The sequence below is a fragment of the Canis lupus genome, chromosome 12 (assembly GCF_048164855.1).
Source record: "Canis lupus baileyi chromosome 12, mCanLup2.hap1, whole genome shotgun sequence".
Lineage (NCBI taxonomy): Eukaryota > Metazoa > Chordata > Mammalia > Carnivora > Canidae > Canis > Canis lupus.
In genome coordinates, this window is record NC_132849.1 from 25,929,865 (window position 1) to 25,953,213 (window position 23,349).

At 41.6% G+C, this 23,349-nt stretch overlaps 1 protein-coding gene across 2 annotated transcripts in view; it reads right to left on the minus strand.

The window, feature by feature from the left end:
* The window catches only part of POLR1A (RNA polymerase I subunit A), a 69,756-nt gene that overhangs the window by 19,801 nt on the left and 26,606 nt on the right, over positions 1-23,349 (minus strand). For both annotated transcript variants that reach the window (XM_072770079.1, XM_072770080.1), the window contains 8 exons: positions 22,307-22,561; positions 18,407-18,598; positions 7,884-8,033; positions 6,540-6,723; positions 4,046-4,128; positions 3,771-3,929; positions 2,043-2,141; positions 1,004-1,156 (listed from right to left, as the gene is read on the minus strand). In XM_072770079.1, the coding sequence (XP_072626180.1) occupies positions 1,004-1,156; positions 2,043-2,141; positions 3,771-3,929; positions 4,046-4,128; positions 6,540-6,723; positions 7,884-8,033; positions 18,407-18,598; positions 22,307-22,561 (1,275 nt within the window). The remainder of the gene's footprint in view (positions 1-1,003; positions 1,157-2,042; positions 2,142-3,770; positions 3,930-4,045; positions 4,129-6,539; positions 6,724-7,883; positions 8,034-18,406; positions 18,599-22,306; positions 22,562-23,349) is intronic.

Genomic DNA, 23,349 nt, shown 5'->3' on the forward strand with positions numbered 1-23,349 from the left:
TGCCCCCAACAGTGTCACCAGAGGCACACATTGTTTTCTAAACATTTTAATTCATATATACTAAGAAACACACTTGCAACAGTAGTCAGCAAATGTATAGACACACACACATGCACAGAAGACAAAAAACTCACAGAAGAACTTTATGAAACTATCCCATCCCTTACTCAGATGCTTTTTTCATCACTCTGTTCTATTACTAAAAGAAATGCCAGTCCCTATCTATTACAGTGATTTCATGATTCCTAGGGGGTCATAATCAGAGTTTAAAAAGTTCTGGTCTCTAACATCTCTCCTCCATCCTTTGCCAGAGGCCATGGGGGATCACTGGAGAGCCCATCCATGTGGGTCTCAAGACCCCTTGGAGCAGTCAGTGGCCTTGAAACAAAGGGTCGATCCTGATCACAACCTGGTCTTAGTTGTCTGATCTTGCAGAGATGCACTAACCAAGGAACAAAAGGTACTAACATTCACAAAGCCATTTCTGACAAATATGAAGAGAAAGCCTTTTTCTTAGGGGAGAAGTCTGTGGTTGACCAAGGAAGAACTAGACCTTTGCTACAGCTACTCAAGTCTCCCACTGTGAAGGAGCCATGGGAGGTGCTTTTAGTGGGGATTCATGAAATCAATCTCTGTGATGTTCCTTTTGTCAATGGAGGGTACCCCGGGGGAGGGGCATCCTCTTCTCTAGCTGCCTTCAAAGTAGGTGAGAAATGGTTTAGAGAGGGCATAGGGCAAGAAAAGGTGGAGCTGGGATTGGTCTTATTTATCTTTTCACTTCTCAGCAAATGCTGAGGTCACTATGTGCCAGGCCCTGTAAAAGCTCTTGTGAACACAACAGGGTCCTCATGGGCCACAGGGTCTAGTGAGTAAGCAATAAAGAGCTCAGTATTTAGTACTTGATTGTCCTTGCTCAAAGTTCAAAGTTGTTGGTACAGGTCATGGGCCTCCTACCACTGAGCCTAGCAATGAGAAGAGCCAAGAGCAAAAACCAAATACATACAGGAGGCTTGATGCCAGTGAGGAATCTGCCAGTGACGAAACCACCAGCCCTTGGGGTGAACTCATAAGGCTCAAAGCAGGGCAGTGATTTGCCAGACGCCATCAGGGGGGGTCTCCGACCTTCCAATTCAATTTGGCCTAGCAGGCATGAAATCTGGAGGAAAAGAAACCCAAAGGAAACTCAAGATCCACACATGTGTTAAAGCTTTGTCCTAGCAGAGGGAAAGCCTGCTATGGAAGAAAAGTTGTATGAAAACTGGTTTTAAAAGGCCAACCTAGATTTTCAAATAAATTAGAGGAGCTTGTGTTTCAAGGAAAGAGCTGTGTTTTCCTTTTGCTGACTTATCAAAATTTCATACATTTGGGGTCACTTGTAAATGGGCTATGTTGGTAAAAGAAGCCATGTTTCAGAATCATCACATTATACCTGGAAGGGACCAAAAGGCCCTAATGGAGAAATTGAGGCCTGCAATTACCTGAAGAGAAGAAGTAATTTATTGTGATCCTTAAATCCTAAGGCCAAAAGAGAATAAAAGCACCTCTTACTATTCATGCAGGTGAGGGGAGAGCAGTATGTCTGGATTTCACTTCAGTCAAGAGGGCTTCCTGATGGCCTTTGGCCTCAGAAGCCCACTCTATAGTGCTCTGCACTTGCCAAGGTCCTCAGGACTTTAAGAAGAAATGTTAACATTTGTGAACATCCTGCAAGAGCACTGCAGCCACCCAAAGAGGTAATAGGCCTTCAATCAGAGGTCCTCTAAGACAATGCTTATAAAGATAAATGAAAAAAAGCAGGCCATGACAGGATCTCAGCTAAGCCTGATTATACACACACATGCACTTATGCCTGTGTTTGTTTATAATATTAATGTGTTAGCAGTGGTTACCTCCTGTACTGATTTCCATATGCTTTCTGTTTTTTAGTGCTTGTTACATTTTATATGGAACATGATCCTTTTAAAACTGAAAAAAATCTGCAAATTGCCTCCTGCCATCACCCCACCCTTCTGGCAAACCAGCCGGCCCGCCTTTGCTCACACCTGCATGGTGTTCACAGTTGAACCTTTGGCTCCAGACTGCACCATCATCTGCAAGTTGTTGTCTGGGAACTGTCTGTGCAGGCCAAATGGCATGCATGCCTGCAGATTAAATAAACACATCAAGTCAGTGACTTCACTCTCTTTTGAAATCCCAAGGTAATCCCAAATCACAAGGTAAACCCAGGATACGGAAGCAATGAACTTAGACTATTTATCCAGAGATGAGTGCCATATCCCACTCAAAGTAAGAGGTCTCATTTGGCTAGGATCTTTTTGCTAGAACTCTTAGAGAGAAGTCTAACAAATGATGGCCCGCACTCTTCTGACACCCTCTGCCAAGAAGCCTGAGGCTCTTATCACTGGCAAATGAGAACAGAAAGGGAGATCCAGAGGGGCCTGCATATCCAGATTGTGATTCTAAAAAAGAGCTGGTTAAAAAGAAAATCTGAGGTGATACCCTTATGAATCTGCCCAGCAGACAGCCTTGGTTCCTGCACACCTAACAGTGAGGACCAATGTCCACTGTCACATTCACATTTACCAATATGCTGCCCTAGCACCATGTGGGAGCCTGGCCTTGGCTCCAGAGCCAGCAGACAGGAGCAAAGCCCTCTACGTGGAACCTGAGATGCCAGGAGGGGCTCCCAGTTTATTTAAGCCTCTGCTTAGGGCTGCAGAATCCATGACCAACACAGGAGAGGTGGAGGGGGATGCGGATGGAAAAGAGGAGCTGGAGGGACAAGAAGCAATCCCGAGATGCTTCTGAAACAATGCCCCAGCATTCTCATTCAAACCTGGAAACTGAGCCTCCTGGTTCTCCGAGAGGTACCTGGAAGGCTCCTCTGAAGAAAACCTCTCAAGGACAACACTTGTACCAATAAGAGGTCTGCATTCTTGGCAGTCTAAGGGATGCCGAGATCCATTTAAGAAGACATCCAGCAAACACTTTTGTTGAGCACTCACTTTGGCTCCTCCTCTCCTTCTCAGGCTGGGACTCAAGGCCCAGGAGGCAGGGTAAGGGCCAGGCTGGCTCCTTCAAGCTGTAGGACTGGAAGCCCCAGCTCTAGGACAAGAAGGTGGAGAGCCCAGTCTATAATGCTGTCCTGTCCGGGGACTTCCCTCTTTTCTGAGTTGTACAAGAACTAGCAGAAAAGCAGACAGGGACTTTGGGGAACTTTCAGAGTGCTTCCACCATGCCAAGAGGGTGCTGTAGATTAGCTCCTTAATCCTCTCAGCAACTCTGTGAGGTAGGTGCTCCTTATATCCCTACCTCTAGGTGAGGAAACCAAGGCATAGACTGGTTCTATCACTTGCCCAAAGTCACACAGCAAGTACACAGCAGAGTGAGGATTAGAGCCCCCACCTTCACCCCTGGCTCTGTTGTATAGCAAGCAGCAGTGTTTTTGGTCCTCCATATTGCTCTCCATCCCACAGTGGCTTTGGGGGATTCTTCACTCCCCTTTGATGCAGTCACCCCAACACATATACATTAAAAAAAAAAAAAAAAAAAAAGTGCAAAGCATTCCCTTTCAGCAGTAATTGGGTAAGAGAATGAAGCTCTTGGCTCTTCCAAATGATGAATTCCACACATCCTACCTCACATCTCACCTAGTTAGCTGTTAAACAGCCAAATGGTTCCACAGGGCCCCAATTGAGAAGCAAAATGTAATTTTTTAAAAAACCAGCATTTAAAATGGTGGTGATAAGTGCACACATTGCTGGACTAACCTTGTTAATCTCATTGCTGTAATGGTTCACTTCCTCCTTGAACTTCAGATCAATCATGTTAAAATCCCTCTGGTCTTTGCCCAAATGGGCATCCTGCCATTTCCCTCGGACCTCATCACATGATGCGGCTTCTGGCAGGTTTAACGCAGCCCTGACAGCCTACGATGGGATAAGGAACATGTTGGAGGCAGCAGCCAAGGAAGGAGGGTGTGAGTTTCATCCCATGGGAGACCTGACCCTCTGCAGCAGGCTGTAGCCTCCCAGACCCTCCTCACCCGCGGCCCACAGTGGGTGGACTCTTCAATGACCAGGTGTCTCTTCATATCCGCCTTCCGCTTAACCAGAATGTCTTCCACACCTATGAGGTAAGACAGACAAGCTTGTGTGGGACTGGGCCTGACCTCTCACTGTGAGAGGTCAGGGCATGGCGCCCAGTGCCACAAACACAGGAAGCACCAGAACAGCAATGAGGATACAAACATCAATATGGAGAGCTTGTCACCATCTCTTAAATGCTTCCCACAGGGCAAGCATTCTAATCCCCATTTTACACATGGTCAAACTAAGGCTCAAACTTGATCTACCTGCCAGATGTTATATAGGTAAAAAGTACACCCAGGACCAAGTTACACACCTGTGCTTTTAGCCACTAGCTATACTGCCTCCACTCAATAAACAAGCACTGGATGAATGGGCTAGGGATGAAGATGAGGTTTCAGATGAAAAACTGAGAAGGAGGACAGAGAGGGAAAGAACATCCTGGTTTTGATTCCCAGAAATCACACATCACAAGGCCTACCCTACATAGTTGTATGTGTATGCAGGCACACACTTGAGCCTGTCACTGCAGTTAAACCTGTCCTCTGGCTCCAGAAGTTTGAGGAATTCCTCACCTTGGGCAGGACATCTTTCTACTTCATCCTTCAATCAACTATTTCCCGTCTTTATGTGTGAGTGCTATTGGACTCAGAAAACCCTCAGCCAAGATCCGAATAAGAGGAAAAAAAAAAAATCAATGGCTGCACTGTGCAGAAGCTGAGCTAAAATATCTGGAATTCCCAGTGCCACATCTTTGAAGCTTAAAAGGCTCTAAAGAACATGTATGAGCAGGAAGGGAAAGAAAGAGTCCCTCTGTGAGGAAGCCGTGATCACGAAAGTACGTCCTTCTAAGGGGTTGGCTCCAGGCCACCTTGCTGTCCCTCCACTGACTCCTGGCTGTAAAGGCTGGAGCAGAGGTGACTTCTCTAACCCGCCCTTCCCCCAGAGTTGTGCCCAGCTTGGCCCAGCTCCCTTTCTCAGTCTTGTGGTTTCTAGAAGGCCTTTGCACTCAGGGGCATGTGCAAGGAGAGCTGTAGGCATGGCTCGGTTTGTTGGGTGTGGTCCTCCACTGTGATCAGGGTGTGGCATCTTCCTCTTCTTTTCTTTCTTTTAATATTTTATTTATTTGTCAGAGACAGAGAACACACACAGGGAGTGGCAGGCAGAGGGAGAAGCAGGCTCCTCACTGAGCAAGGAGCCCAATGTGGGACTCGATCCTAGGACCCTGGGATCATGACCTGGGCCGAAAACAGACACTTAACAGACTGAGCCACCCAGGCGTCCTTACTTTTCATTTTTAAAAATGTTTGTTCCAGGGCCCTCTTCCTGGCAATAAAGTGTAGACCAGGAAACTGCCTAAATGTTTAATTATAGCAACTGGTTAAATAAACTGTGGTACAACTACACAACTGGAATAAACTGTGGCCCTAGACCTGAGGCTGTAGGCTTATTTTAGGAGATTTATAAATACATTCCATAATGGGAATGAAAAGATTACCAAACTGTGTAGTGTAGGATCTCACTGTTTTCTGAATGCATTTATACTGGCAAGTCTAGAAAGACATACATCAAATCAGTATTAGTCATCATTTCTGATGATTGAATACTGGGTGACTTTCAATTACTATCATGTTTGTATTTATTTTTACTTTTCCACAATTGATATCTATCCTATAACTACATAGGCCCCACTGCAGGCAAGTGAACAAGCTCAAGCTGAGGCAGGCCTTCAGCTAGAATCCCAATGATGAGATTCTGACCATGTCTGCGCACAAGCAAGCCTGCAAAGCAGAGTCTTACTTCCACCACTAAGGTTCAAGGTACTAAGGGTACCATGAACTAGACAATTCCAACACACACAGTGGCTCATGTTCAACATGAAGCATGTCACTTGCTCCTCATAGGAACACTGCAGAAGGGCTCAGGAAGTAACAGTACACTTGTAATCTCTATCAAGGCCACCTTGCTAAAATGGTGTGTGTTCATTTCCAGGGAGGAAACAAGGTAGTTCCTCTTCCTACATTAGGTCACCCCAACAGGTCTGCTCCAACATTGTGTTTCTGACCTGGGGGAAGTATGGCCAGTTCTGATGATAGGGAAGGCCCTTTGTGGAGCACAGACCGCTCAAGGAATTTCGGAAGCACACTTATAGGAGAGGATGGAGGTAGGCTTGAGTGTGAAAAATCAGGCTCAGGGACAGAAAACCATAGAGGCTGTGGTGGGGAAGGGGGTGGGGACCAAAATGCGTGAAGAAATGCTGGCTGTGGGGGAGGGGTGGAGAACATGGAGAAGGACCAGGTCTGTGATGTGTTGCTGGCAGCCAAGAGAGGAAAGAGGTATACAAGAAGTCTGGCCATTCCCCAGGAAGCTGCTAGTAGAGTGAGGGAGACATCCCAATGAGTGTGCTGGCTAGGAGAAAGGGGGCCCCAGGGCCACTTGCCCAGCACTCACCCAAGGTGAAACCTCTATAGAGTTGTAGGTAGGCGGTGAAGAGGCGTGCCAGGCAGGTAAGAACCTTGCCGCTGGTCTCCCCGCCATAGATCTCATAGCAGCAGTGGACCAGGCCATAGGCAGAGCTCCCATAGTGCGCTTTGTCCAGCACACCACAGAGTAGTTCCCCTTCTCTGATGATCACCTGTGGAGAGGACAGTCACCAATGCTGAATGGAGGGGACACCTCCAGTGTGTGTGAGCTACCCCCTCCTTTCTCTGTGTTTTATTAACCTTACTGTGTAGGTTCCTCCACTGTAACCTGCCTCAAGTCCTTGATGGAAAGTTGCAGGGAGTGATGAATCACTAAATTCTACTCTGGAAACTAATATTACACTATACTAACTAGAATTTAGTAAAAACTTATAACGCATAAAACAACAAAAAAGAAAGATGTAGGGTATAAATGGAATATATTTTTTTCCTAAATAAAGGAGATGAGGACATAGAGACCAATATTTTTAAATTATTTTTTTCTAGGGACTATACCACACACACACACACAGAGACATTTCGGTGTGTTTACGTGTCCTCCTACACAACCCCCTCCTACCAACTTGAGGTCAAGTACCCTTTACAAGGACCTTATGACTAGAAATGAGAACATCTAGAGTATAAACTCTGTAACCACAACCTTGGCCTACACGCTCCCTCCCTTGACCCTAGAAGCAAGAACAACATAACCTTTCTAACATCTTTTAAGGCGTTCGTATTTTCTAAAGTTGGGTTAAAGCATCAGAAGCTAATTAAAGCAAGGACTGCTAGCCGCATAATGTAGCACACATTAAGCATATAATCTATAAAGAGAAAGAAAAGCATCAGCTTCAGTTCTAAATGGAATGTTGCTAGATGCTGTGACAAAGCACTTGTGAGCTGGGGACTTAAGGCCTTGGAAATCTTTAGTGTGGGGCCACTGCCTTGCTCACTTGCAAGGGTGCTGTGCCCAGGTTTGACTACCCTAGGCCTAATCCCCAAGGCCTAGAACCTCACAGCAGCTCCATGATTTCGAGCCATGCAGGGGTCTCAAGGGATAACAGTACGTTCCGGATTTCCAAGTTTTGCAGAATTGAATCCAGAGGCCTCCTGCTCCCCTATGGGTTGTGAGATTTACACTGAGGGTCAATGCTACCAATCAACTCTGAGTCTTTCTAAAATGAAAAGTGACACCAACTTGGGCACACCTCCCTGTCTTATGAACCACAACACCTGATTCTATGTATCTGCCTCCCTTTCTCTGTCTGTTTTAAATCGATGTGTCTAAACCTGGGATGAAATGACTCCGACCTGCACATCTAGGCAACCACACCTGGGACTCGCACATAGAGTCAGGGTTAAAGCCGGGGACGGGCCGAGGAGACTCCTGCACCCAGGCTTTGCCACTGATCTTCGCTTTTCCAGATAAGCTCAGTGGGATGTGGTCCTCTGGGATTATGTTTATAAGCAGTGTTGACACAACCTGGAAAAAAAAAAGATAATGCTGATTGTGGGGAGAAAAGTTGAGAAATTCCCTTTTAGGATCTCCTGTCCCTGTCCATCCTGAAAAGCCAGACCACTCCATTCTGATGATCTGTAGATGAAGCAAGAAAAACAGGCATTTCCACCTTTGTAGGATAAGCTGATCTGTTTTCCACTTACATGGCTTAGGAGAGGGCTTAGGAACAGAAACAAACATATACCATTAAGAACTTTACTGGGATTATTTCCTAAAATACCCTCCCCCTGCTTTTTTTGAGAGTACACACTTGTGTGCGCATGCGTGCACACACACACAGCACTCACAAGGGTGGGGGAGGAGCAGAGGGAGAGGGAGAGGGAGAAGTAGGCTCCCTGAGGAGCAGGGAGCCTGACTCGGGGCTCGATCCCAAGACTCTGGGATCATGACCTGAGCTGAAGGCAGATGCTTAACTGACTGAGCCATCCAGGTGCCCCTCCTAAAATAGTTCTTAGGGTGAACAGTCTTCTAGACCTGAAAAATTAAGTCCCTGAATAGACCAAATGAAGGAGAAGAAAAAAATAAACTGCTGTGGGGGCATAGTAATGAAAGATTTGAGTATGTGTTAAAAAAGTGAAAGCCATGACAGTGGGTGAACCACCCCAGTGGTAGGGGTTGTGGTGCTGCCCTCCTATCAGAGGTCAGCCCTAACACGATGTCAGTTCCAGGACCAAGGCAAAGGTTGAAGAACATTCTTCTCTCATTTTCAGGCTGCATCAAAGTAAAAGTCAATTATTATATACAGTCAGTAACATCACCCCACAGAATAGCTTTGACTTTCCGGGGAGCACCAAGGAAGGAAAGGCTACAAAGACTAACAATTGAGGGTTCTTCCACTGAAGAGCTTCACAGAGGAGGCCTGAGAAACCTCACTGAGAAACTTCAGGGATGAGAGGCTGTTCCAGTGTCTGGTCTGCCACTGACTGACTGGTAATATACTGTGGGACAAAATGACTGCTCTTCAGCTTAGCACTACTCATTTGTAGAATAGATAAAATCCACTTGTTCGTTCAGCAATGCTATATTGAGTGCTTACAATGGGCCTGGTGCTGGGAAGAGTCATGTATCAATCAGTCTGTTTTTGGTAGAACCTTCATTCCCAAAGGGGACTGTCCTGTGTAGAACCATGACTCTAGAGGGGGCAAAAGCATGCATTCCCAAAGATGTAGCAGGCAAGGTGCAAATGGGCCAGTCCACAGGCATGACCATTAAGGAGGGGCTGGGAGCCATCAGCAGGCATTAATAAACAGCTCTTTGTACAGCTGTACCAGGCCCCAAGAAGTAGTATCTTTATATGCACACAATGGGGTCAGAACACTTACAAAGGCAGTTGTCTTTCATGCATGCATACCAGAAGCAGGAGGACAACTGGCAGTAGCATCTTTAAAGAAAGCAGACAACACTCTATCTCAACAAAAGATGACCCAAAGGGTCATGACTCACTCTCTCCAGAAGGCTACTAGCACTGCCAGGCAAGGGTAAGGAAGTAAAGGCAGGAGCGTGAGGTTTCCCTACAGTGCTGATCACAAGCTACACCTCAACTAAACCACCACAGTGTGGACTGCCTGGCTGGGCAGAGTCAGAAGAGGAAGTCTGTGTGCAAGGTTATAGCACACAGATCCAACCTTCTGAGGACAAGGAAATATGACCTACCAGCTCATCTATAAAATCAAAAGGGCAGAAAAAGAAAAGCATTTGAAAAACTCCAACAATACCCTTTCATGAAAAAACACTCAGCAGAAGAGCAATAGAAGGGAATGGCATCAACCTCATAAAGGGGAGGCACCTATGAAAAACTCACAGCTGATACACTCAATGGTTGGGGTGCCTGGGTGGCTCAGTTGGTTAAGCAGCTGACTCTTGATTTTGGCTCATGATCTCATGGTTGTGGGATCAAACCCTGTGTCAGACTCCATGTTCAGTGGGGAGTCTGCTTGAGATTCTCTCTCCCTCTGCATCTTCCCCTCCCCCATCCCATGCATGCTCCCTCCCTCTCTCTCTCAAAATAAATAAATCTTACATACACACACACACACACTCAATGGTCTAAGACTAGACATAGACACTTTTTGCCTAAGATCAGGAACAAAACAAAAGATGCGTGCTCTTCCCATTTCTATTCAACAATGTACTAGAAGTATTGACCAGGGCAATTGGGCAAGAAAAGAAATAAAAGGCATCCAGACTGGAGAGAAGTAAAACTACCTCTATTTGTAGATGACATGATCATTTATATGTAAAACCCTAGAATCCACAAAAAAATTATTAAGAGCTAGTAAATGACTTTAAGCAAAGCTGAACAATACAAGGTCAATAGAAAAAATTGACTAAATCTATACATTAACAATGACAATTTGAAAATGAAATTAACAAAATAATTCCATTTATAAAAGCATCAAAAATAAAATATTCAGGAATAAATATAATCAAATAAGTGTAAAAGTCATAATGCTTAAAGTCTAACACAATGTTGAAAGAAATTAAAGAAAATCTAAATAAATAGAAAGATATCATGGATCAGAAGACTTAATATTGTTAAGATGGCAGCAGTCCCCAAATCGATCTACAGGTTCAATGCAATCCCTATCGAAATTCCAACTGTCAATTCTATATAAATGAATAAGCTGATTCTAAAATTCACAAGGAAATGCAAGACTCTGACTAAGCCAAAACAATCTTCAAAAAGAAGAACAAAGCTATTAGACTCATACTTCCAGACTTTAAAACAACAAAGTTACAGTTATTAGGACACAATAATGGCATAATGATAGATATATTAGACATACTGATCAATGGAAGAGTCCTTAAATAAACCCTTACATATATAGTTCATTGATTTTGACAAGAGTGCTAAGAATGTTCAATAAATGGTGCCAACTGAATATCCATGTGCAAAAAGATGAAGATGAACTCCCACTTCATACCATATACAAAAATGGACTCAAAGTGAATCAAAGATCTAAATGTAATGGTTACAACCCTGTCAACTCTTAGGTGGCAAAATAGCTATAAATCTGTGTGATCTTGGATTAGGCAACAGTTTCTTAGATATGACACCAAAAGCAAAAGCAACAAAAGAAAAAGATAAATTTTTCAAAATAAAAATTTTAGTGTCAAAGGACGCAAGAAAGTGAAAAGACAACCCACAGAATGGGAGAAAATATCTGCAAAAATAAATATGTAATACAGATCTAATAGCTAAGATATATAGAGAACTCCTAGAACTCAACAATAAGAAGACGAGCAGTCCAGTTAAACCGTACGGACAAAGGCCTGAATAACACTTCTCCAAAGAAGGTATGATTAATGGCCAGTAAGCACATGAAAAGATGCTCAATATCATTAGTCATTAGGTAAATGCAAATCAAAACCACAATGAGATACCACTTCATACCCAGTAAGATAACAAGCAAGTAAGCAAGAAGCAAGCATTGGTATGGATGTGAAGTAATTAGAATGCTCATGCTGGTACAAATGTAAAATGGTAACAGCTGTTTTGGAAAACAGTTTGGTAGTTCCTCAAAACGTTAAAAAATAGCATTAAGATATGACCCAGCAAGTCTACTCTTAGCTATATTGCCAAGAGAACTGAAGTACATATCCACACAAAAACTGGTACATGAATATACACTGCAGCTTTATTTATAATAATAAAGAGGGGAACAACCTAAATTGTCCATTTATTAACTAACAAACAAAATGATGTATTTCCATATGCTGGGATATCACCTAGCCATAAAAAAGAATGAAGTACTATTCATGCTACAACATGAATGTATTTTGAAAGTATTATACTAAGTCAGTCACAAAAGGCTACATTTTGTATGATATCGCTTACAAGAAATGTCCAAAATAGATAAATTCACAGAGACAGAAAGGGACTGTCAGGGAATGAGGGAGGAAGGAATTGGGACCAATGATAATAGGTACAAGGTTTCGTTCAGTGATGATGGAAATGTTCTGGAATTAGCTAGTGGTGATTGTTGTACAACACAGCAGACATAAGAAAAATCACTGATTTATACCCTTTAAAAAGATGATAAATTTAATGTTAAATATGAATTACATCAATAAGAAAAACATGGGAGTCAGACAAGATGATTTTAAGCTTCTTCCTGAAATAACATTCTAGAAGTGTTTAATTTACTTTCTGGTCATAAACTTATTATGCTAGGGAGAAAAGACCATCTGCAATGTTCTCTTAGACTGTGAAGGGTAGCAGTATTTATAAAAATTATAAATGAATTTTTTTAATACTAAGACTGTACTGAACTTTAAAAATCTTTTATTTTTTAAAAAATATTTTATTTATGTGAGAGAGAGAGAGCCTGATCAGGAGCAGGGGCACCGGCAGAGGAAGAAGCAGACTCTGCTGAGCAGGGAGCCAGAGGCAGGATTCTATCCCAGGACACCAGGATCATGACCTGAGCCAAAAGCAGATGCTTAAGTGACTGAGCCACCCAGACACCCCAAACATGTTTTAAAAAGTTAAAAGGATTCCTTAAAAAGAAAAGTTTTGAAAAAAAAAAAAAAAAGTTTTGAAATGTATATCCCTGGGGCACCTGGGGCCATATGGGACAAAAAGGAATCCTCTACCTCATGTCATACACACCCACAAATATCAATTCCAGGCAGACAAGTAGACCTAAGTGTGAAAGTAAAACGGTAAAGCTACTAGACAATAACACAGGGGAATAAACTTTGTGCCCTCAAGACAGGCATACTTATATTGGACTAGCTATGAAAGGCAAATTTGGTGAATTACATTAATAAAATAGCTCTGATCACTAGAAAACAGCACTAGGGGGATCCCTGGGTGGCTCAGCGGTTTAGTGCCTGCCTTTGGCCCAGGGCATGATCCTGGAGACCTGGGATCAAGTCCCACATCAGGCTCCCTGCATGGAGCCTGCTTCTCCCTCTGCCTGTGTCTCTGCCTCTCTCTCTGTGTCTCTCCTGAATATTAAATTAAATCTTAAAAAAAAAAAAAAAAAGAAAGAAAACAGCACTAGGTAAAAAGGCAAAAATTTGGCAATGGACCAACACAAGAAAATATGTAAAAAAAAACCTCTTACCTATTCATAAGAAAATGGTGTGGAATAGAAAACAAGCAAAAGACTTGAACAAGCCCTTCACAAATGATGTTCTAAGGGCCAATAAGCATATGAAGAGGTACTCAACCTCACTTGTTATTAAGAAAATGCAAATTAAAACCATAATAAGGTGCTACTACACATCCATCTGAATAGCTAAAATTAAACTAATAGAAACAAACACATGGTACAATAATATCAAGTTCCACTGAGCATAAAAAGTAACTAGATTTCTTTTCTTTTTTTTAAAGATTATTTATTCATTTATCCATGAGAGACACAGAAAGAGAGACGCAGAGACACAGGCAGAGGGAGAGAAGCAGGCTCCCTGCGGGGAGCCCTATGTGGGACTTGATCCTTGGACTCCGGGCTCAGGGCATGCCCTGAGCCAAAGACAGATACTCAATTGCTGAGCCACTCAGGCATCCCAAGAAGTAACTAGATTTTTAAGCCCTACTGGTAGAACTGTAAAGTGCTATAAGCACTTTGGAAAAATGTCTATTAATAAAGCTATTAATGTTAAACATAGACCTTATGATTCAGCAATTTGATTCCTTGGCATCTAGCCACCAAAATCCACAAAAATTTTCAACAAGATATATATAAGAATGATGATCGTAGCCCCATTTGTAAAAGCCAAATGAAGACAAGCCACGTCATTCAAGAGAAAAAGGATAAATATATGACGGTATGGTTACATAATGGAATACTACACAGCAATGAAAACGAATGAACTCCTGCTATAATGTGATACCACGAGTAACTTACACAGAGATATGATTTACCAAAGGAGTCCATTTATATGAAGTTCAAAAAAAGAGACAGTGTTAGAAGTCAGGTTAGGGGCTACCTTTGGGGAGGGGTCTTCTGAGAGTGCTGGTAAGATTCTACTTTCTGATCTGGGTGACACAAAAGTGTACTCACTTTGTGAACATTCATTGAGCTGTACACTTGAGACGTGCAATGACAGGAAAATCCTTTTTCTTTATATGCTCTTTGAACAAATGCTGAGACCTCAGATTCTTAAAGGGAAAGAAAAGCACTCAAGAGGCTGCATGAAATGCCCTGGAGAAGGAGCCTAAGACTTCATTTTCCAGGGCAGTATAAATAAACTGCCCAAGCTAAGCTCCTTATCTCCTGATTCTAAATGTGGCTTTTCTCTGCAGAATCCAGACTGAGCCACTAACAGATTCTTGTGCAGGACAGTCCCTCTTCTCTTTTACACCTGCTTGCAAAGAAATAACAGCCTGTGGTAATCTCATAAGAAATACTGAAAAATGACTGTGACACAAGTAAAATCTGGGCCTATTTTCTAGTTTTAATTAATAGTAGTAGTCTTAACCCAGAAACATTACAAAATGAAAAAGAAATTCTTTCTAACAGAAACCAAGTTATTCTATCATTCTGATCTTTTTCATGCCATACTTTTTCTCACAGAGACGCTTAACATCACTACCACTGTGATCACACATAGAATGCTGTAGTCTATTTCTGCTTTCAACATTAGGTCAGAACATTTCCCAGACCTCTCACTACATGGTCTTTTAAAAATCACTATTTTAAACAGCTACACAGCATCTTCACAAATGGATGTTCCACAATTTACTTAGTGCCAATGTTAAGTATCTAGGTTTTTCTAATTTTCCACCACTATAAACCATGGTGTAACAGACTGTTTTTTTTTAAGTAGCTTTTTCTACATTTCATATGGTTTCCTTTGGCTGGATTCCCAGACTGAAAGGAATCAAGATATTTATGGCTCTAGATATATGTTCTTTGTCCACTACTTAGTTCTATTTTGAGCATACTGTTTACATTTAAACAAAATTCTAATAAATTGTGGACACTTAATTACTTAAAACATAATCATTCACTTCTAAGATAACTTCAGATGGCTTACAAAATAAAAACATCTAAATAGAATAATAAAAATAACAGAAATAGAAATAATAAAGCAGACAAATACATACAGCCAACTAAATCAGGGGTCAGCAAAATGTAGCCTATAGGCCTAACCTGGCTTACTACCTGCTTTTATAAATAAAGTTAATCAGATCACAGTCATGCTCATTATGTGTTGTCTAAGCATGGCTGCTTTCATGTTACAATGGCAAAGCTGAGTAGTTGCAACAGAGACTATATGACCTGCAAAGCCTAAAATATTTACTGTCTGGCTTTTATAGATAATACTCATCACTCCTTGAACTAAACCACTTCTAGATTTTAATCCTAAATGGCAAAATCCCCATCTATTTTGTTAAACTGACTTCCATTTCTGGCTAGGATAGAGCAATAATGACTGGATGACTCTTTCACAAAAAATAAGAGCAGACATGAACATGAAACAATGGTTTTTAAGACAATGAACACCAGGCAATGAAGGACGATGATCAAACAAAGATAGAGTAGACTTGAACCATTTATTAACTAAACCTGACATTTTTAGAGCATCCCATTTAAAAACATCTGATTATATATTTACGAGCATACACAATATTTACCAACATACATCACTGTAAAATAATCTCATAAACAAATGTCAATAAATTTAAAAGGAGTCTAGTCACTCAATGTATATTCTCTCAATGGAATTCGGTTAGAAATCCTCAAGAAAGATATCTGGAAAATCTCTAAATATATAGAAATTAAATAATGAACTTTTAATGAACTCATGGGTCAAAAAGAAATCAAAAGGAAAATTAGAAAGAGTTTGAAACGAATGAAAATGAAAATACAACATAGTAACTTATATGATGTTACTTAAGCAGAATTTAGGGAGAAAATTTATGAAATGCCTACATTGAAAAAAGGGGAAAAAACGGTCTCATATCAATGATTCCAGCTTCAACCTTAAATGACAAGACAAAGAAGAGCAAATCAAATCCAAAGTAAACAGAAAATGAGAAAAATTAAGATCAAAGTGAAATCAATGATAGAAAACAAGAAAAATAGAGAAAGTCAATGAACCTGATGGACAGCAAAACTAATAAATCTCTAAGCAAACTGATCAAGACACACACAAAAAAGACACAAATCAAGGAGCCTGGTTGGCTTAGTCAGTAAAGCATGAGACTCTTGATCTCAGGGTCATGAGTTTGAGTATAGAAATTAAAAAAAAAAAAAAAAAGACACAAATCACCAATATCAGAAATGACAGAGTTGACACACCTATAGAGTCTATAGATAGAACAGAACAGTAAAAGAATATTATGAATTATTTTATGCCCATAAATTCAATGACTTATGAGATGGGACAAATTCCTTTAAAAACAAAGTACTGAGGCTCATTCAAGAAGAAACAGACAACCTCGAGAGCCCTATAGATGTGTTAGAAAAATAGACATTTTAAGTAAAGAATCTTTCTATGAAGAAAAGTTCAGTTCCAAATGGATTCTTTGGCTAATTTGACCATACATTTAAGAAAAAAAGAAATAGTACCAATATACACAAACTTACAGAAAACCAAAGAAGAGGAAGTATTTCCCAACTCATTCTATGAAGTCTGCATTACCCCAATACCAAAACCAGGCAAAGATATTACAAGAGAAGAAAACTACAGATCAACGCAAGCATATCTTAGAGATACTGTGGGTCAAGTTCCAGACCACCACAATAAAGCAACTGTAACAAAAAGTGAGTCAAATGAATTTCTAGTTTCCCAGCACATACAGAAGTTATGTTTACACTGTACTGTAGTTTATGAAGTGCACACTAACTAGTATTACATCTAAAAACCCTATATATATACCTTAATTAAAAAATACTTTATTGCTTCACTCATATGTGGAAGTTAAGAAACAAGACAGATGAACATAGGGGAAGGAAAAGAAAAATAAAATAAGATAAAAACAGAGAGGGAGAGAAACCATAAAAGACTCTTAACCATACGAAACAAACAGGGTTGCTGGAGGGGAGGCGCATGGGGGGATGGGGTAACTGAGTGATGGACATTAAGGAGGGCACGGGACATAATGAGCACTGGGTGTTATATGCAACTGATGAATCACTAAACTCTACCTCTGAAACTAGTAATACACTATATGTTAACTAAGTTGAATTACTTTATTGCTAAATATGCTAACCATCACCTGAGCTTTGAGTTGTAATCACTAATCACGGATCACCATAACAAATATAGTAAAGAAATAGTTTGAAATTTTGTGAGAATCACCAAAATGTGACAGAGACATGAAGAAAGCAAATGCTACTGGAAAAATGGCACCAATAAATGCAATGAAAAATGAACATAAACATACAAAACTGCCTGAACACAGGGTAGCCACAAACCTTCAATGAGTAAAAAACACAGTATTTGCAAAGTATAATAAAGCAAAGTGCAATAAAATGAGGTTTGCTTGTATTCCTCACAAACGCAAACACAAAAATATTCTACACAAAACTTGAGTAAACTGAATTAAAAAATATATAGACAGGGTAATATCTTACAACAAGGGTTATTCCAGAATGCAAGGTTGGTTTAACAACTAAAAATCAGTCAGGTCACAGGTGCTCAGGCTTCAACAACTACTGAGTGGGAAGAGACCTTAGAGATCATCACCCTGAATCCTTTGTATTTTAGATGAAGAAAGGAGGCCCACAGAGCCAAGGTCACACAGCTGATTAGGAGTTGGGCCTCAAGGCTGAACCTGGAGACCCAGGCAACAGCAGAAACACACACTCTACTGAACCCTCATTATTTGATCAACACCTACATCATTATTTCATTACTTTGACAGGAAGCATAGCATGATGTCTTAGGGGTTAAGAATCTTGGGTTTGAATTCCAAATCTGTCTCCTATAGACTTTTGGGCATGTCATTTAAGTTCTCTAAAGCCTCAGTATCCTTGTCTGCTAAATGGTGATAATAATAATGGTCTCTGCAGGTTGGTTGTGAGGATTAAGTAAAATAACAGATGTAAAGCACTTGCCCCCTACCAACAAAAATACTACTTCCACCATCAACATCATGGGTATCACTGCCTAAACCCACCACATTTGCATTATGAGGACATTGAGGACAGACACTGTGCAGTCCACTCTTAGTAGACATTCCTGTAAAACCCCCCAGACCCAGGAACCCCACCAAAGAGAAAGTCTTATAGATCACACAGGCATATCTCAGCAATTCTGTGGGTTCAGTTCCAGATCATCTGATCTGCCATTTCTCTATGTCTGGCCTGGACTCTACTGGGGGTGAAATCTTTTACACAAGTGGTCTGTTTCCTTTTTCTTCTTCTCCCAATTACCTGTTTTCCTGTCCACAGTGGAAAGGGCTTCAGGATGGCAGGAGGAAAGAGCTTCACGCGCCCCACTTTGTCTGTGAGCCCTCGGTATAGCAGCTCCATATACTGCTCCCGAGTGAAAAAGCAACCTCGAATGGTCATGTTCGCACCCGAAACCATGTGATCTTGGATCAACCCCGCCAGTGGTTGGCCATCCTACAAACCAAATGAGGTAAGAAAGAAGGCAAATATGAAAACACATTCTAATTCCTAATCATCTGCTTGGAAGCCACATACTAGCAAGAGCCCTCCCTTATACCCCTGTATTGTCCTGCCCCGGTTTCACTAGGCCTGTGCTTGGGCCTCCCAGCTGGAGAGCAAACTGCCTCCTAAAGCACATGACCTAGGCTTCCTGGCTGGCTTCCACCTTTACCATTTGCCCACTGTTCTAGATCAAGACAGCTCCAAACTTATCCAGTTCCCTACACCTCCTCTCCATAATCTCATCTGGTTCTAGTTACTCCAGCATATTTTTGGCATCTTCACATAAATTCGGTCTGGCTACAGTTTGTTACATTCTTGCTTTTATATTTTGGTTTTATGCTTTAGTATTTTTTCACACATTTCTGGTCTATTTCTCCTCTAAACTAGTCATCCAGTCAATAAATATTTATTGAGAGAATACTATATGCCCAGGCACTGGGTTAGCCCTCCAGTCTACTCTAGTGCACCCAACAGACATTGATTCTTTATGGTGAGGAAGAACTAGACAGCCAACAAATGACTGGATGAATACATTATCACAAAGAGTTTTAAATATCATGGAGGAAAAAAACAGAAGGGTTATCATACAGACTAGAGGCAGGAGGATGGTCAGAAATTATCTTTCAGGGGCAGTATTATAAAGCCCTGAGTATTAGTGACTTAGAGTCCACTCTCTAAAGGGTGGGAGTTCGGGCAGAGGAACCTCGAGAGGGTTGAGGGTGTCCTAATGTGCATGACCATATAAGAGAAGAATGCCCACTTACGAGTGTCTCTTCACAACGCTGCACATGTTCATGGCGGGTCCTCTAATAAGGGCGGTTGTCTATCAGATGCCCAAGCAAGGGATTTTATGTAAACCCCAGTGCATTCATCTAATTTAAAACTTTTCACAGACTTTCTAAGCCCTAGTCTCCTGTAACTTATTTGGAGGTCTGTGTTTATGGCAACACAAGGCACACCAATGTAAAAATAGCTATGCCCACTGACATATTCTAAGAAGCAGTGTTTGCAAACTTTTTGGTGTTTATGAGAACTGGAGAAAATCTGTGCCCTGGATCTAAAGATTGTTATCAATTGGTTACTTGTTAAATACTATCCAATATTATGGCAGGTTTCATAACTAAGGCTAAAGGAACTCACAAATGCAGCCATGGAGAAGTGCCAGGAATTTAACCACACGTACTAATTCAAAGGATAAAAAGGATGCTTGTCAAATAGTGTACATACTGTGGCAATAAGCTCTATATAAACTCAGAGACAATTATTATAGACGGGCTGAATAGACTAGGCAAGGTCAGATGGTGCACATAGCCCCTTACAAAGGCTTTGAGCTAAGAACATTAATAAAAAATTATACTCTGCATCTTATTCCAAAGACAAGGTCTTATTTTGCTGGAGGGAAAACCCAAACCAGTATTACGCATTTGCCTCATCCCACAGTCTTTGGGGGCAGATAAAAAGTTTTCCTTCTGTTTTCTTCCCTTAAAGAACACAATTACAAGTTATGTGATCTATTCAGTGCCTTCTCCTCTCTCCACCCAGATTTTTCTATGACTAGAAAATTACCTTAATGGCTAAATTGCTTTCAGTGCAATAATCATAAATTGTAGGAAAGAATGCTGATTAAAGCAACTTACTAAGGACCTACTTATAATTCTGGATTTCCCAAATCCCACTTAGGATCAGAAAGACCATCTCTCAATCAAAAACCCAGATAAATGTTAGCTATCCTATTCCACTTAATATCATAGCAAAATGACATCACAATTAATGCCTTTGGTCAGTATACTTTGAGAATTAGGGTATTCTGTGATTTGAATTTTCTAGCTAAGTAGAGTCAGAAGACTCTTAAACTTTGTTTAAAAAAAAACAAAAACTTTTGGGCAGCCCGGGTGGCTCAGTGGTTTAGTGCAGCCTTCAGCCCAGGGCCTGATGCTGGAGACCCAGGATCGAGTCCCACGTCGGGCTCCCTGCATGGAGCCTGCTTCTCCCTCTGCCTGTGTCTCTGCCTCTCTCTCTCTCTCTCTCTCTCACTCTCTCTCTGTCTCTCATGAATAAATAAATAAAATCTTAAGAAAAAAAGAAAAAAGAAAAAAAAACTTTCCACAAGACACTGGCCCTCAAAAAATACCATAAACAGAGGAAGAAAAAAATCCACATCAATGAAAAGTTTAACTATTTTCTCAGGAAAGAAAGAGCTCAAGCTCCATTCACCTCCTATTTTAAGAAAACAACATGCAACTCTACTAAATACACAAACAATAAAATAAAATGTACTTTAATCGGGTACTATGGATAATCCAGGAACAGAACCTGGAAACAAAAAATCAGATAATGAATGAAAGCAAATGGCAATAAGGAAAATAAAGATACATCAAAAAAAAAAGTTACCCCCTCTGCCCCACAAAATGACTTTCCTAGTTTAACAAAGCCAGCTCCTGTTCTCTTAGGACTTTACCACCAAAGTAGTTTAGAACATGCTGCATTTTTATAACCATTAGTAAAAATAGATTCCACTTCTTAGCTTTTACACTAAGGACTAAATGAAATTTACCAAGAATCAAAATCTCTGTACTTCTGACTAAAGAAACTGATGGAAAGTGGAAGTGAACCCTTGAGTCATCCCTTAGAAATTTCTTCCCTCCAAGAACTTAATTTATTAACGTAAGCTTATTTATCTGTGTTCCGTCTCCTGACGTAAAATTCGTGGGCATGCGAGCACATAATGAGGCACATTAGGATTTAAACAAGGTAGCCCTTTTAAGGACATAGTGTAAGCATGAAGCCCTTGCTTCACTTTATTCAATCAAAATGAAATATGGAACATTCAAGTTTCATTGGTCTGAGAACTTCAGAACACCCCAAATCCCTATTCCAATGCCCCAATGTCCACAGGTCACTCTGCCAGCCTAAAGAGAACCATCTGTTTTTGCTCCCTGCTAGTGTCGCCTGTGGTGAAATGTGACACTGCCTCTAGAGTCAGAGAGCCAGTTTAGTTCTGGGATCCACTTACTGCTATGTGGCCTCATCCAGCCCCAGCTTTGCCTCTGTTAAGTGAGGCTATTAACACATGATGCTGAGCACATGGGGTTGGGAGTCAAAGGTGCTGAGTACAAGTCCTGCCTGGAAAGCCACTCATTCGTGTTTCCTCATCTGAAAATCGCCATCTATTTCAAAAGGCTATTGTGAGGACGAAATAAGAGAATGTCTGCCAATAGCTTACCGCAGTGCCTGCTGCACAGGGAGTGCTCAATAGGTGGTTTTACTGCTTTTACCGCTGCCATAATGACAGTCTTGACTGTTATTTACGCGAAAAGACAAAAAGTCCATTTTCAAGTTAGTAAAATTATGATTCTAACTTCCAAGGGTCCTCAGTGGACCTTTAATCCCTTCTTCCTACATTTAGCACCTTCACTAATCCAGCACTGGCTGAAATGGGCAGAGAAGAGAATGAGAGTTAAACTCAAACAGTTGATCCAGCATGAGCCACAATAGAGTGCTGGTGTGCAAGAGGCTGAAGTGCTGGGTGCCTGGAGCCCCTGGCCACTGCCTGCTGCCCTGGGTGGCAGATGACTGATCCTAGGAGCTGGCAAGAGCCCAGACCTAAAGTGTCAAGTTGTACCAGCGATGACCATACAACAGCCTCAAGGTCAGACTTACCTTGGGAACAAGGTACTGCTGATCTGTGCAGGCCAGGACATAGGCCTCAGCCCGGCCCAGTTCACTCTGGGGGAAGTGGGCATTCATCTCGTCTCCATCAAAATCAGCGTTATATGCCTTGCAGTTGGCATAGTGGAGCCGCAGGACTTTCTCTTCAGGCAGGATGCGGGCGTGGTGTGCCTGGATAGAGGGTCTGTGTAGGGTGGGCTGCCGGTTCAGCAGGAGGATGTCCCCATTCTTCACATGCCTGCACACCTGGGGGGAAGAGTGGAGAAAAGGGGGTGTAGGGATAACTTTAGCATCATCACTACTATTCCCTGGGCTCACCTCAGCCCGGTATGTGTGTGGCTTCTGTCCATCTTGTGTTTTACTCATCCGGATCAAAGGGGAATTTTTAGTCTGGAGTGAAACCCTAGAAATCTCTGAGAAATAGCTAGTAGCTCAGCATAGCCCTGATCCTGGCTCTGGGCTCAGAGACACACACAGATGAGGCTCCAGGCCCCTTTCAGTAGTCTCTGTCTTCTTCAGAGAGGCATGGCCTTTCCAGAGTCTTGGATTCCTCTGGCAATTGGTCTAGGGAAAGAAAATGGATGCATCTGAGGACAGCACACCTGCACATAACTGTGACACCCCGGGCTTGAAAGGACCTGACAGACCTCTGGCATCCCCCTCTGCCGCGGTCACATGGGAGTACGTTATTCTAAAAGTGAATCCCATGTTTAGAACCACTTCACCCAACCTCAAAAGGTAGAGTCAGGACTGGAACACAGGGTTCTGATTCCCAGTTCAATGTTTTCCGAAAACATTCTTTTGCACTTAAAACAGTAATAAATTTAAATTGCCATAGTCTTTCGGGAAAGCAATCTGACAGTAGATTTAAGAACATTTAAAACTCATTTCCTTTTGGTGTTTCACAAGGAAAAAAAGCACCAATGTAAAGTCATATAAACACGTATGTTGAAGCAGCTGTGTTTACAGTGGAAAAATCTGGAGTAACTCGAACTGCCCCACAGAAGCAGCACGGGTATACATGGAATATTATG